The following is a 12810-nucleotide window of genomic DNA, read 5'->3' on the forward strand; positions in this document are numbered from 1 at the left end:
GTGTTTACCCTACACGGCAGCTAGAGTCTTCGTGCAGATGTCAATTGTCTTTCTTGACGCGGTAGAGTAGAGTTGTGAGGAGCAGCACTACATCATCGGCGTTCCCTAGTGGTCAATACTAGTCAAAATATTTGTAGCATGTTCTCATCCACAATGATGACCTTATAATAATACATGGGTTACACATGAGTACATGAGGATGCTGACCTGCATTCACATGCCAACAAAACACTGCCGTCCGAGCGGCAGGCGGCAGCGCCAATTGTTTTGCACTTTTGCTAACACAACCAACCACCATCAGCGGCACCGCGACTTTGGTCGAGGTAATCAGAATTAACCTTCGCATGATTGGCTTTGACAGAAACATTCAAACAATTACCGTGTCCTAAAATCAATTAACAGAGATGACGGTCCATCTCTGTTAACCGAGGCCCAATCGACGAGGAGTTAGGTCCCGACCCACAGGTACGTTCTGACCGATTCTGTAAATCGATAGTGTAGGTCTAGCTCATTTTCCAAATGTTTATGTGTGGTTATTAGTTTCTGGTTATTGGTTTGTGGTTATCCAGGAGTATCACTAGATTTGTCGTGAGATATATTTTCATATTATATCCATTTTATTTTATGAATATTAATATTTTTTCTCTAAATTTAATTAAGCCTTAAAAAATTAACTAGGATAGAGCTAAAGTTACATCTTGTTTAGACGGATGTAGTACAAATTGTTTTAGAACCTGTAGTCCCTTCTCTATATTTTCTTGGTTTCTTGCCGATGTAAATGCTATCATTCTTACAAATAAATGAGACATCTTTTTTTTTGAATGTGGTATAAAAGCCACAGCATGTTAAATTGATCAATGTCGGTTTTAATTTTATGCATAATTCTGAAGACGATATGCATGACTGAACCGAAGAGTGTAGTTACAGTACCGTGTGCTGCTATCTAATTAAGCTTCTCTATTTTATTCCTTTGCATAAAGAAAAAGGGCCTCTAATCCAATTTTTAAGGCAGATATGATAGTTTAAAAAAAACGAAAGCATCGGGTCTAGTCTTCTGCTTAATAAGCAACATATTTTACGTATACTAATAAGGATTTAGAAATGTGTTATATGAGGGGTCTGTTTGTAGATCTTGTGCTGTGGATTTTAGTTTGAGGAACATTTGTTAATTTACTGCAAATTTGTGAAAATATAAGATGCTTAACTAAACAAAGTCCCTTAAATGATTATGGCAACTGCTTATATCAATAATTGTGTGTGGATGACTGATTAAAGCATAAAGAGCTTCATTATCATTACGAAAAGAAAAATACTAATGCACAAAGGGCAGGCCTTTTATTAGAATAGAACATTGAATCCAGCCTGGTGTTCACACACTCAACCAAAACGGACAGGTGGTTTGGTGTCGCCGCGGTGGGCGTACTGTCAGTCCCCCGCGTCTACATAAGCTGGCTCCTAATTCTTTCCGCCATGCGTACCTGTACCAAACTACCAATGGCTCCCCACCTCCTGGCCGTGGCCGTGGCAGCCATCATCGCCGCCGTCTCGCTGCTCGTGCCCCGCGCCGCTGGCTACCCGTGGCCATTTTGTGGAACAAGCAACGACTTCAAGCCCAACAGCACATACCAGGCCAACCTCAACCTCCTCGCCGCCACGCTGCCCAAGAACGTCTCCGCGTCCCCGACCCTCTACGCCACCGCCGTCGTCGGCGCCGTCCCGGAGCAGGTCTGGGCCATGGGGCTCTGCCGCGGCGACGCCAACGCCAGCAGCTGCCTCGCCTGCCTCACCCAGGCGTTCCAGGACCTGCCCAACGACTGCTCCTACAACAAGGACGCCACCATCTACTACGACCCCTGCGTCCTCCACTACTCCGACGTCCACACCCTCCCCGACGACGACACCGGCCCGACGACACTGTCGTACACCATCAACAACAACGCCAACGTCACCTCCGACCCGGCCCGGTTCGAGCGCCTCCTCGCCGCGCTCGTCAACGCCACCGCCGAGCACGCCGCGTACAACTCCACGCGGCGGTTCGCCACGGGGGAGGCCGACTTCGACCAGGAGTTCCCCAAGGTGTACACCCTGGCGCAGTGCACGCCGGACCAGACGCCGGCGCAGTGCCGCAGGTGCCTCTCCGGGCTTATATCGCAATCGCTAGACGGGTTCCAGAACAACATCGGAGGCAGGGTGCTCTGGGTCAACTGCACCTGGCGGTACGAGACCGCGCCTTTCTTCAATGGACCGGCCATGGTGCGGCTGGCATCGTCGAGCCCTCCAGCACCGGCACCGGCACCGGCGACGGCCGCGACAGGAAGAGGTGGGTTAAAGCGCTTATTATTTTATTTTACTCTTTGTTTGCATAACATGGACTCAAGGACCCCGTGCATATTGACTGTAAATTATTCGTGCGTGTGAACTTGCTTGACCGAGATTGAAATTTGTTAGTGCTCGCGTGCGTGGATGATGAATTATTGTAATCTTTACTCGAGTGGCGCAAATCTTAGAATTTTAAATTAGTTGCTTCAAAGCTAGTCTTCAACATCACTTTCATTCATGTTACCTATTCTGGCATTTCGTGGTCAGAATAGTCCAAAAGTTGGCCCCAGGTTTTCTACGACAAGCACTCATAATAAAATATAAGCGTTGATGAGGAAATACTTTTGACCGGTGATAAAGCTATTGATACGGTCTTGATACTAGACCAATCTAAATTGTTTGTTCTGTTTCTACTGAAATTCCGTTTGTGTGCTCACACATTCATTTCATTCACAGGGGAGAGGAAGTACAGTGTCTTCATTGTGGTTCTTGCAGTTGTGCTGCCTACTCTAGCTGCACTGAACCTTGTGTTTTGCTTCTGTTTCTGGAGGCGGCGGCGACCAGTAGCACACGCAAAGCAGTCACGTAGTATGTTCCTGCAAAATCCTCCCACTTTGTCACAGCCTGAAACACTTCATGGAGTCTGAACTGAAAAGAAATGGCACATCCAATCTGTACTTGAACAGAGCCCATGTATTCCACTGAAGCAGAGGACATGGAGACGGTGGACTCCATTATGATCGACGTCTCCACCCTGCGAGCCGCAACAGGGAATTTCGACGAAAGCAACAAGCTCGGCGAAGGCGGGTTCGGCGCGGTGTACAAGGTACTGAACAATCAATGAAGAATGTGCCATGGAGCTCATGACTAACAACAGAGTGATTTGTTCAGGGCGTTCTCCCGGACGGCGACGAGATAGCGGTGAAGCGGCTGTCGAAGAGCTCGACGCAGGGGGTGGAGGAGCTGAAGAACGAGCTCGCGTTGGTCGCCAAGCTGAAGCACAGGAACCTCGTCAGGCTCATCGGCGTGTGCCTGGAGCAGCAAGAACGGCTGCTCGTGTACGAGTTCGTCCCCAACCGGAGTCTCGACCTGATACTCTTCGGTACTGATGATAAGCGTGAGCAGCAGCTTAGCTGGGAGCAGAGGTACAAGATCATAAACGGCATCGCTCGAGGCCTGCAGTACCTCCATGAGGACTCCCAGCTCAAGGTAGTCCACCGTGATCTCAAGGCCAGCAACATCCTGCTCGACGTGGACATGAACCCCAAGATCTCAGATTTTGGCCTCGCGAGGATCTTCAGCCGAGACCAGACGCAGGCCGTCACCAGCCGCGTTGTCGGAACCTAGTCAGTACCCATGCATCTCTCAGTGTTTAGTTGTGCTCTGGTTGAGCTTCCCTGCTTAAATGGGTACATTTCTCTTTTCAGTGGGTACATGGCGCCAGAATACCTCATGCGCGGGAACTACTCCGTGAAATCGGACGCCTTCAGCTTCGGCGTCATGGTGCTGGAGATCGTCACGGGGAGGAAGAACAACGACAGCTACTACAACTCCCAAAAGTCTGGAGACCTCTTGACCACCGTAAGTGCAAACTGACAATCACCATTGTTGCTAGTTGCTACAGCTACACCTTGCTGGCTTACGGTGAAGTTAGACCTCACGGTTACAATTACCCGTGCAGGTATGGGAGCACTGGGAGGCCGGGACGGTGGCGGAGCTGGTGGACCCGTCCCTGGGCGAAAGCTTCCCGGAGGGCGACGTGCTGAGGTGCATCCACATCGGGCTGCTCTGCGTCCAGGGAGACCCCGCGGCCCGGCCGGTGATGTCGTCGGTCGTGATGATGCTCGGCAGCGACACGGTCACCCTCCAGGCTCCATCCAAGCCGGGATTCTTCGCCGGAAAGAGTGGCACTAACACGACCGTGTCGGCTGACGTGTCGCTTTAGAGTTTGCCATGAGAGCACGGGACGACAAGGTAGCTTGTGCAAATCTACAGATCAATTCACAATTGACTCAGATTTGCTAATTGAAATATACAGCTTATGATTAGAGGGGCCAGTGGAAACATAACTGAAAAGTAAGTAATACAGACGCTAGAGTATTGCCCCGTGTTCTGTTTATTCGTACAATAATAATCCAATTGCTCTGGCAAGTGGCAACATGATGCTCCAAGGCTCATCTTGGTTCCAACTCTGTAATTGACACTTCATTTGGTGATATGGCCCCAGACTTAACGTTAGCGGTGGATTGGGAAGCTGTAGGATATGATTCTGAAGAAACAGTTGAGTAGTAACCACTCTTGGGAATGAAAAATACTGGCTTTAGTGGAGCCTGGAGGGAGAAAGTGCTGCCGCTGAGCATGACGTTTACTGTTGACATCATCGGTCTATCGACCGGGTTATCCTGAACACACAGTAGCCCGATATGGACATATTTCAGCATCTGTTGCGCAGGAGCTTTGCCTCTCAGAGATGGATCCATAACCTCCACAATTGTTCCCATGGTCCAGTGCTCCCAAACCTGTATCAATTATCAAATGCAAATTTTGTTAGTGTTTTTGAAGCAAATTACTTGTGTAGAGAGTTTTGGGATAGCAGAATGTCTTACAAGACTTAAGAGATCAACAGACTCCTCGATGTTAAAGGAACCACTGCTTCTTCTTCCGGTTAAGATTTCTAGAATCAAGATGCCAAAGCTGAAAACATCGGACTTTATAGAATAGTGGCCACGCATGGCGTACTCGGGTGCCATATACCCACTGCAACATGAAGGGAAATTCATTCTAGTCAAGAATAGAGGCATGGAGCTGGAAAGAGCAAAAGCTTAACAATAAATGGTGCTAAAAAATGTGTTATCTTTGCATGCAAATTTTAGGTAAGTGGGTGGGAGGCATGGTGTCCCCCCTAGTTTGGAAGTAGACGTACTATGTTCCAACAACGCGGCTTGTGACCTCCCGCGATTGATCCCCTCCAAATAGCCTAGCCAGGCCAAAATCCGAAATCTTAGGAGTATAATCAAAGTCTAAAAGGACATTGCTCACTTTAAGGTCCCGGTGAATAATCTTCAACTGAGAATCTTCATGGAGATACTGTAATCCTCTGGCAATTCCATTTATTATCTTGACTCTTTTTGCCCAATCTAGCTCCTTGTTTTTCTCAGGATCTGTCAGTTGAACAAGAAACCTCATGTCAGAAATGTTAAATTCTGATACTACTAGTGCTATCGGAAAACAGATTATTACAAAATAGTACCGAAAAGGATGGTGTCGATGCTTCTATTGGGCATGTATTCATACACAAGCAGTTTCTCATGTTCTTGCAAGCAAACACCAACAAGCCTAACAAGATTCTTGTGTTGAAGCTTGGCAACCAAGACAAGCTCGTTTTTCAGCTCTTGTATTCCTTGCCCTGAACTCTGTGAGAGCCTCTTCACTGCAATTTCTTGACCATCAGGAAGGACGCCCTGCGTAAGTGTGAACCTTCAGTTGCTGAAAATGAAAATGCATTATGAATCGGGCTAGTATGAGTGGCACCTTATAGACAGCACCAAAACCTCCTTCACCAAGCCTATTGCTCTCATCAAAGTTACCGGTCGCAGCGCGTAAAGTTGATATATCGAGAAGAAGGGAATTGATGCTTTCAATGTCCCCAACATTAGTTGAATCTGTCAGAATATAGTGACAACACAATATATAAACATGAGTAATACCCAACACATATAATCTCCTTGAGATTTAAGCAAAAAAAAAAAAACAAAAACTAAATGTAATCAAATACATAACATCCCTTTATATGTCAGGTAGTGCATTGGTTCACATACTCTCTTGCAAGTCTGTTCACAATTCCAAATTGTCAAGACAACTTACCCGATGGTGTCTGCTCCCTTGCTGGTCTCCTCCTCCAGAAGAAACAGAGACAAGCAGTACTGATAGATAACACCGCAGCAACTATGGGAAGTGCAATTGCTAAAACAATTCCTGTTTTGTTTCTGGTTTTTCCTGTAAACAAAGTCCACAAACTTCAATAAACAAGCATGCCGCAAATCTTAGGAACAATTCAATCATAATCTGAACCAATTAGTACAAAGCATATCTTCAATCATGTTTGTGGAAAGATACAGACTCAACCACTTGCAGGAAACTTTGGAGTACAAGCTTACAGCACTGAGAGTCTTAGTGCTGCTAGGCCCAGAGGTTAAGGAAATCAACGGCTAGCAGAGTAGCAGCGTGGCGCTTCGCACTATGTTATTGTCGAAAAGTTCGAATTGGAAATAAAACAAAGATAACTTTATGACAAAATCTTATCTCTTCTGACCCTTTTCTAATTAACGGATCATGGAGTGGACCATGGGATGGTTTATAAACATTTAACTTTGAGTAGTGCCTACTGCCTACTTAACCCTCCATTGGAAGCGGAACTAACCACATTGTTTTGTAGGCAGACAGACTTCACCATGCTAAATGGAAAATGCAAGCACGTTTGAAATGTAGTAATGGGCAACTTTTTCCTTCATGATTTTACTTTTCTAATCTAATACGTTTTTCCTTTGTAAAAAGTTCTGGGTTTTTTTAGCATGAAACAGCAGGTGCTCTGGCTTTGCATTAAGTAGAAGGTGAAGAGCTATAACAAAATTACACGGTGCCTAAAGTTCCCAGAAAACAGAAAAAAGAAACAAGATGAAAGAAGATGAAAAACACTGCACAGCAGTTGCGACATATCTGTTTCTTTGTGCGTACATGTTCTACGCGTCATTTCCTGCTTACATATTCTACGCGTCATTTTCAGTCAAATGAGTAGTAAATGATAGCGACGGGACTGCAGAGATGTCAAGATAATGTAAGAAAACTCTGCATACAAGGTTACGTGGCCTCTACATCTGTTGACAATAGTGTGATTCCCAAATAATTAGAACATAAGAATTCAGTTGTTTGCCTCTAATTATTATCAAGTCAACAGCCGTATGAAACTAGAATCTGGATTGCTCTGCCATGCCCATGTTTTCCTTTTGTGTTCTTGATTGAGACGCCCATCCCTGTTCTAAAATCTGATTTGGAGAACTGGAGGAGATATCTAGTGCTAAAATCAAGCTAAAACTGCAGATTTAGCGAAGTTGTGTTTGACATCTCACCTGGTGGTGTTGCCGTCGGCGTCACGTTAACTGGCACAGGAGGTGGCGCCGGCGCCGGTGACGGAGACAGCGACGATGGTGCAGGAAGCCGTAGCGTCGGTCCGCCCGTGAAGAAAGGATACACCTCGTACCTGAAATTGCAGCGTACTCCAAGAACCCTGCCGCCCTGCCGGCCGCTCAGGTACCGCGGCATGATTCCAAGTATATCGCCAAGGCATCGCCGGCAGTCGGCCGGCGTCATGTCCGGCGTGCACTGCGTGAGGCCATAGATGGTGGGGTCAGTGGCATCGAACGCCTCCTCCCCCGTGGCGAACAGCCTGGTAGAGTTCGCCGCCGCGTAGTCGCCGGTGGCATTGAGGAGCACGCGGACGGCGGCGTCGAACACCTTGACCGGCGAGCTGACGTTCAGCGAGTTCATGAGGATCAGCTCGTTGTCGTTGCTGGTGGTGTCGTCCAGGAAGTCCATGTTGGAGAAGCGGAGGTAGCAGCCGTCGTAGTAGACGGTGGCGTCCTTGTCGAAGGCGCACAGCTGCTGCGCGCTCTGGAAGGCGGTGGTGACGCAGGACCCGCATGCCGTGGCGTTGGCGTCCCCGCGGCAGAGCGCCAGCGCGTACGCGATGTCCGGGAGGACGCCGACGCTGCCCTTGGCGAAGAGCGTCCGGGACGAGGAGGCGTTCCTGGAGAGCGCCGTGGCGAGGCTTGCGAGGTTGGACTGGTAGGTGCTGTTGGCCGTGTAGTTGCCGGTGTTCCCGCACACCTGCCACGGCTGCGCCTGCGCGGTTGCTCGTGGCGATAGGAGGAGGAGGGCGAGGAGGAGAGAGGGGAGGGCGAGGAAGAGGAGGTGGCCCGCGGCGAGGCGCGGGGAGGCGCCGCGACCCCGCGCGGCCGTGGCCATGGCGCAGCGGCGTCTTCTTGTGCGTGGTGATTGTCTGACTGACTGGGGAGGGGTGATTAAGACTTAAGAGGGTAGTGCCGTGTGCTTAGCAGAGGGTTTGGTGGATGATGGTCCGTTTGACTAGCATGTAGCAGCCTCCCTTGAGGATTCGCTGGGCCCGCAGTGGGGCGACGCTGTGGATGACGTGCCGGGCCCACAGGGTCACCCTGACCCAGCCGATCCTAGGCATTTGCTAGGGGCAGTGCTGGCTGGTGCCGTATGTATCACTGCAGTGTATGTCTGTATCAGCGTTGAGGAATTCATACGTCAGTCATCTCTTCGAACAAACCTTCCTGCAACTTCTTACTTGCCTTTTGAATTTACCTTCAAAGCTGGCTTTACCTATTTATCTTGACCAGAAAGGAATTGATAAAGAGGACCCATAAGGACAATATGCGGATCTTCGAAAGATTACGGTGTCCAATTGTCAATCAAGATACTACTCTTATCCACGAGTGGAGAGACAAGGAAGCTATTCTCTGTTCCTATTCAATATGTATTGGGAGAAGCCAATCCCTTGGGCAAAGAAAGAGAGTACATGTACGCTCTAGGTATCTATTTAGAATAATGTAGTTTGAGTTCGAATATGCGCTGCTTGCTTTGTTTAAAAGATCTAGTAAAAAAGGGGTAAAGGGGCAAAACCAATTTCCCTTTCAAAACCAATTGGCCATAGATGCCCAAGTCTTCTTTTCTTGTATGGGAAAGGCGAAGCTATCAAGTCTTGCTGTGGAGGGAGGAAAAAGCACACCCCCTTGCTGCTATTGGTATTAACAATTTATAATTCCCCAATTTTCAGTTATTCGGCCTGAAATTTCCGAGTTACCTGAAAGCCAACCCCTAGATTGGTGTCTGTGACTTCATTAGCCTAAAATTCCATACATATATCTTGTTATTAATAATGAGAGTTTTCTATATTAATCCTCACAAGATGCACTATAAATAAAAAAAACCTAAAAATTCTCACAATAATCAGAAGCATATATGCCTTTAGTTTAATACTCCCTCCATCGTATAATAGGAGTATAGTACATTCTAAAAATTTTAAGGCAACTTAAAGAATACTCAAATGATACATGGACCCGTATATTAAATCAATTAATGAGTTTCTCCTCCAAACATATTTTCCTTTTTTAACACTGCCAAATCTGAGGATGGAAATCATGTAGAATATCTTATATTTTAGTATAAAATTTGGAAGTCATTAATATTAAATTTATATATTATCTTCACATGTTCAAGAAGCAATGTGTGAAGAGGCACGGTTCTTTGTTTTTCTAACAGAAATGGTCACCAGGGTACCATACTTTCGTGGCATGGCGTTGACTCTTGCAAGTTTGAAAGATGGTTACCTAGAAAAAAGTTAAATTCAGCTATTATAATTAGCATTTCATGAATCTTGAGGGAAACCCACTTTTCTCAAAAACATGTCAAATTGCAGTGACCTAGAGAACGATGAAAATCAAGGTCCACCAAAATGGTAGGCATGCATCAGTCATCTGGGCTCACTTGATTTATAACATTCTTACTATTTATTAAATAAAGACCTCAATAGAGGCACAATGTTAATTCTCCCAGACGCGCTAGAAAATCTAGAAATTCTCATAATAATAAAAACATATGTCCTAAAATTCAGTAGTCTCTAATCATCCTCATCGATAATAGCCATTGGGTTCACTGCAATTTATAAAAAAATTACGTACCACTGCCACTATGAAAAATACATAAAGTAACTGCTTAATTTTGCATCAATATTACCCACCTCTGACATTACGAAAGATAATTCCAAATAACCACTGGATTTGTATATAAATTACCCACATATGTCATTATAAAAACAATTCAAAGTATCCCCTAAATTTGCATCTAAATTATCCATCTTTGTCATATGAAATATAATTCAAAATAGCCCCTTGACATTGCATCTAAATTACCCACCTCTGTTGTTAAGGAAGATAATTCAAAATAACACTCTAACTTTGTATCTAAATTACCAATGTCTGCCATCACAAATGATAATTTAAAATACCCCTAATTATTTTATAGATTACCTACCTTTGTTATTATAAAAGATAATGCAAAGTAACCTCCTAAGTTTGCATTCTACCTACCAATATATGTCGTTATGAAAGATAATATAAAATATTACTATTATATTTGTATTTATCTCAACCATTATAAAAAATAAGCAAAAATATCTTCCAAATCTAAATGTAAATACTATATATGTTATTATAAAAAATAAATCAATATCCATAAGTACGAGACATAACAAACTTCTGTAACCGTAAAATTAAATAACCATAATACTATGTTGTTTAACCATGTATATCGAGTAAACATGCATATATTAGGATAAATATTTATTTTAATAACTTATGAGATATGGAAAATAGTAATAACATGAACAATTCACTTTTATTTGTATTAATACTTCATGATAGTCAATTTCATAAGTTGCCATTTTAAATAACTTTATACATTTTGACCGAAACATTATGGCATATCAATATTGATAATAATTTAATTTTAAGCACTCTATGATATATAAAACAATACTAAACATATATAATCCCGTGATACAACAAATTCAACATGTGAGCAGTTTTTTTTCTGACTTTTGGTGTGCTATAATAAGAAGCTAAGAAATTTATTACAAAAGTCAATAGCAAAAAGCCAATAGATAGAAGTCAAAAGCCAGAAAGCTAGCTTTTGTGCCAAAAGCTCAAAAGCTGTGTCTCAAACAAATAAGGCATAACACCTTGGTCACATTGGTTAATCCAATATTTTGTCCCATTTATCCTCACTTTGAAATCAAGATTAGTTTCCTCGCAAGAAACAAGTTCTGGTCCAGTTTTTGGTCAGTGCAAATGTGCAATGACCCCGAGGAAGCAAATAGGTAAGAGCATCGTATCTCTTTCTAATCACCCTCTAATAATACAACGAGAATCAACTAATGTAAGTAGCAGGCCGGTAATAGGTACAGCACCTTACTAAGCACTATTACACTTTTTATTCACGTACTCCAACGTCCGGAGATCATGCTATACATGTAAGTCTTCTGATCAATAGGCGTAGAGCACGAGCCAACACCAGTTCTGTGATCGACCAGCCTCGCTAGGGGCATCACCAACACCAACAGCATTTGGGTAGCATGAGTGAGCAGTGGCATAACAGGGAAACCGACGTCGACAATATCGGCCATCGGAAGCAGAACCAAAGTTCCCAGTTGATGCAAACTGAGCAAGGTCTTTCATCGGGCAGGTCAAGATGGTACGATATCTACTTGTGGAGACGACAAGGCAGACTTGCCACCATCGTCTCTCTTCACCGGTGGCCATCTGACCAAGCACTCTTTACCGTCCTCAGAGATGTACCCAACACAGCAATCGAAGGTCAGCTTGTTATCTATGATGTCTCCGAATTCCTCGAGCTTGTTCACATACTCGCAGTCTTCGTAATCGTCACCCAATGGACCAAGAGATATCCTTATCATGTCGCCAACCCGGTAATTACCACGTTTGCCGCAGCGATAAATCCGTTGGCAGAGAGGCTTGTACCGGTCAATTCTTGGTTTTGCTCTTGCAACATGCACCTGGACATCAAATACATACATTTTCAGTTCTGCATCCACCTAGTTTTCTGAAAACCTTTCATGCACAGTAGAGTACTCCATCGGTTTTAAATTATAAGTTGCTTTGACTTTTTTTTATACAATTCACACTACGGGAAACAAAATCTTTGCCGAGTGCAAAAATCTTGGTTTTTTATACAATTCACACTACGGGAAACATGTGGAGATGTCCTGGTTTCTGAGCATCGTACGTGACAACGTGCTCGAAACTTTTTCAAATTTTTTCCACGGCATACGCATACGATACGGCGACAACTCGACAAGTTTCATGATTTTTGGAATTCGTTCGCATTTTATACAATTAAAAAACCACTCCCACGCAAGTTGGCGGCGTTGCCCCGTGAACACGTTGATCGAAATTTCGAGACAGTTCCTGGATTTAGCCTAAATTTACACTAAGAAACAAGGATAACATTTTTTGAATGAATGTAATCCATTATTCGATGCACCTGCAGTTCAAACTTACATTTTCCGAAAAAATTCAACAAAACAAAATAAACTATAGAATTATGCCAAAAGGCAATGAAAATGTCCCAAATTTAAACATGTTGTTTGTGGTAGTGTACTAAAGCTTCAAAAAAATTGGTGGCAAAAAACCAAAAAAAAAAATTATTTTGCCGAGTGCCTAGGGTTGGCACTCGGCAAAGTAATAACTTTGCCGAGTGCCGCCCAGCTGGCACTCGGCAAAGAGCTGCTGAATTTTTTTAAAAAACTTCGCCGAGTGCCAGATCACGACACTCGGTGAAGAAAATTGACTTTGCCGAGTGCCGCCGATCTAGCACTCGGCAAAGCCACCCTTA

At 44.5% G+C, this 12810-nt stretch overlaps 2 protein-coding genes across 2 annotated transcripts; one reads left to right on the plus strand and one right to left on the minus strand.

The window, feature by feature from the left end:
* The first annotated feature begins 1461 nt into the window (after nt 1–1461).
* LOC136542421 (cysteine-rich receptor-like protein kinase 6) lies at nt 1462–4367 on the plus strand. Its single transcript, XM_066534845.1, has 6 exons — nt 1462–2320; nt 2776–2907; nt 3006–3145; nt 3211–3665; nt 3747–3900; nt 4001–4367. Exons 1-6 carry the CDS (start codon nt 1471–1473, stop codon nt 4262–4264), a joined length of 1995 nt encoding a protein of 664 aa, XP_066390942.1. The 5' UTR covers nt 1462–1470; the 3' UTR covers nt 4265–4367.
* A 126-nt stretch (nt 4368–4493) lies between these two features.
* On the minus strand, nt 4494–8357 carry LOC136542420 (cysteine-rich receptor-like protein kinase 6). Its single transcript, XM_066534844.1, has 7 exons — nt 7446–8357; nt 6184–6315; nt 5851–5981; nt 5570–5780; nt 5243–5480; nt 4926–5076; nt 4494–4838 (listed from the first exon to the last, which is right to left on the minus strand). Exons 1-7 carry the CDS (start codon nt 8338–8340, stop codon nt 4494–4496), a joined length of 2103 nt encoding a protein of 700 aa, XP_066390941.1. The 5' UTR covers nt 8341–8357.
* Between the last annotated feature and the right edge of the window lie 4453 nt (nt 8358–12810).

The sequence above is a fragment of the Miscanthus floridulus genome, chromosome 3 (assembly GCF_019320115.1).
Source record: "Miscanthus floridulus cultivar M001 chromosome 3, ASM1932011v1, whole genome shotgun sequence".
Classification (NCBI taxonomy): domain Eukaryota; kingdom Viridiplantae; phylum Streptophyta; class Magnoliopsida; order Poales; family Poaceae; genus Miscanthus; species Miscanthus floridulus.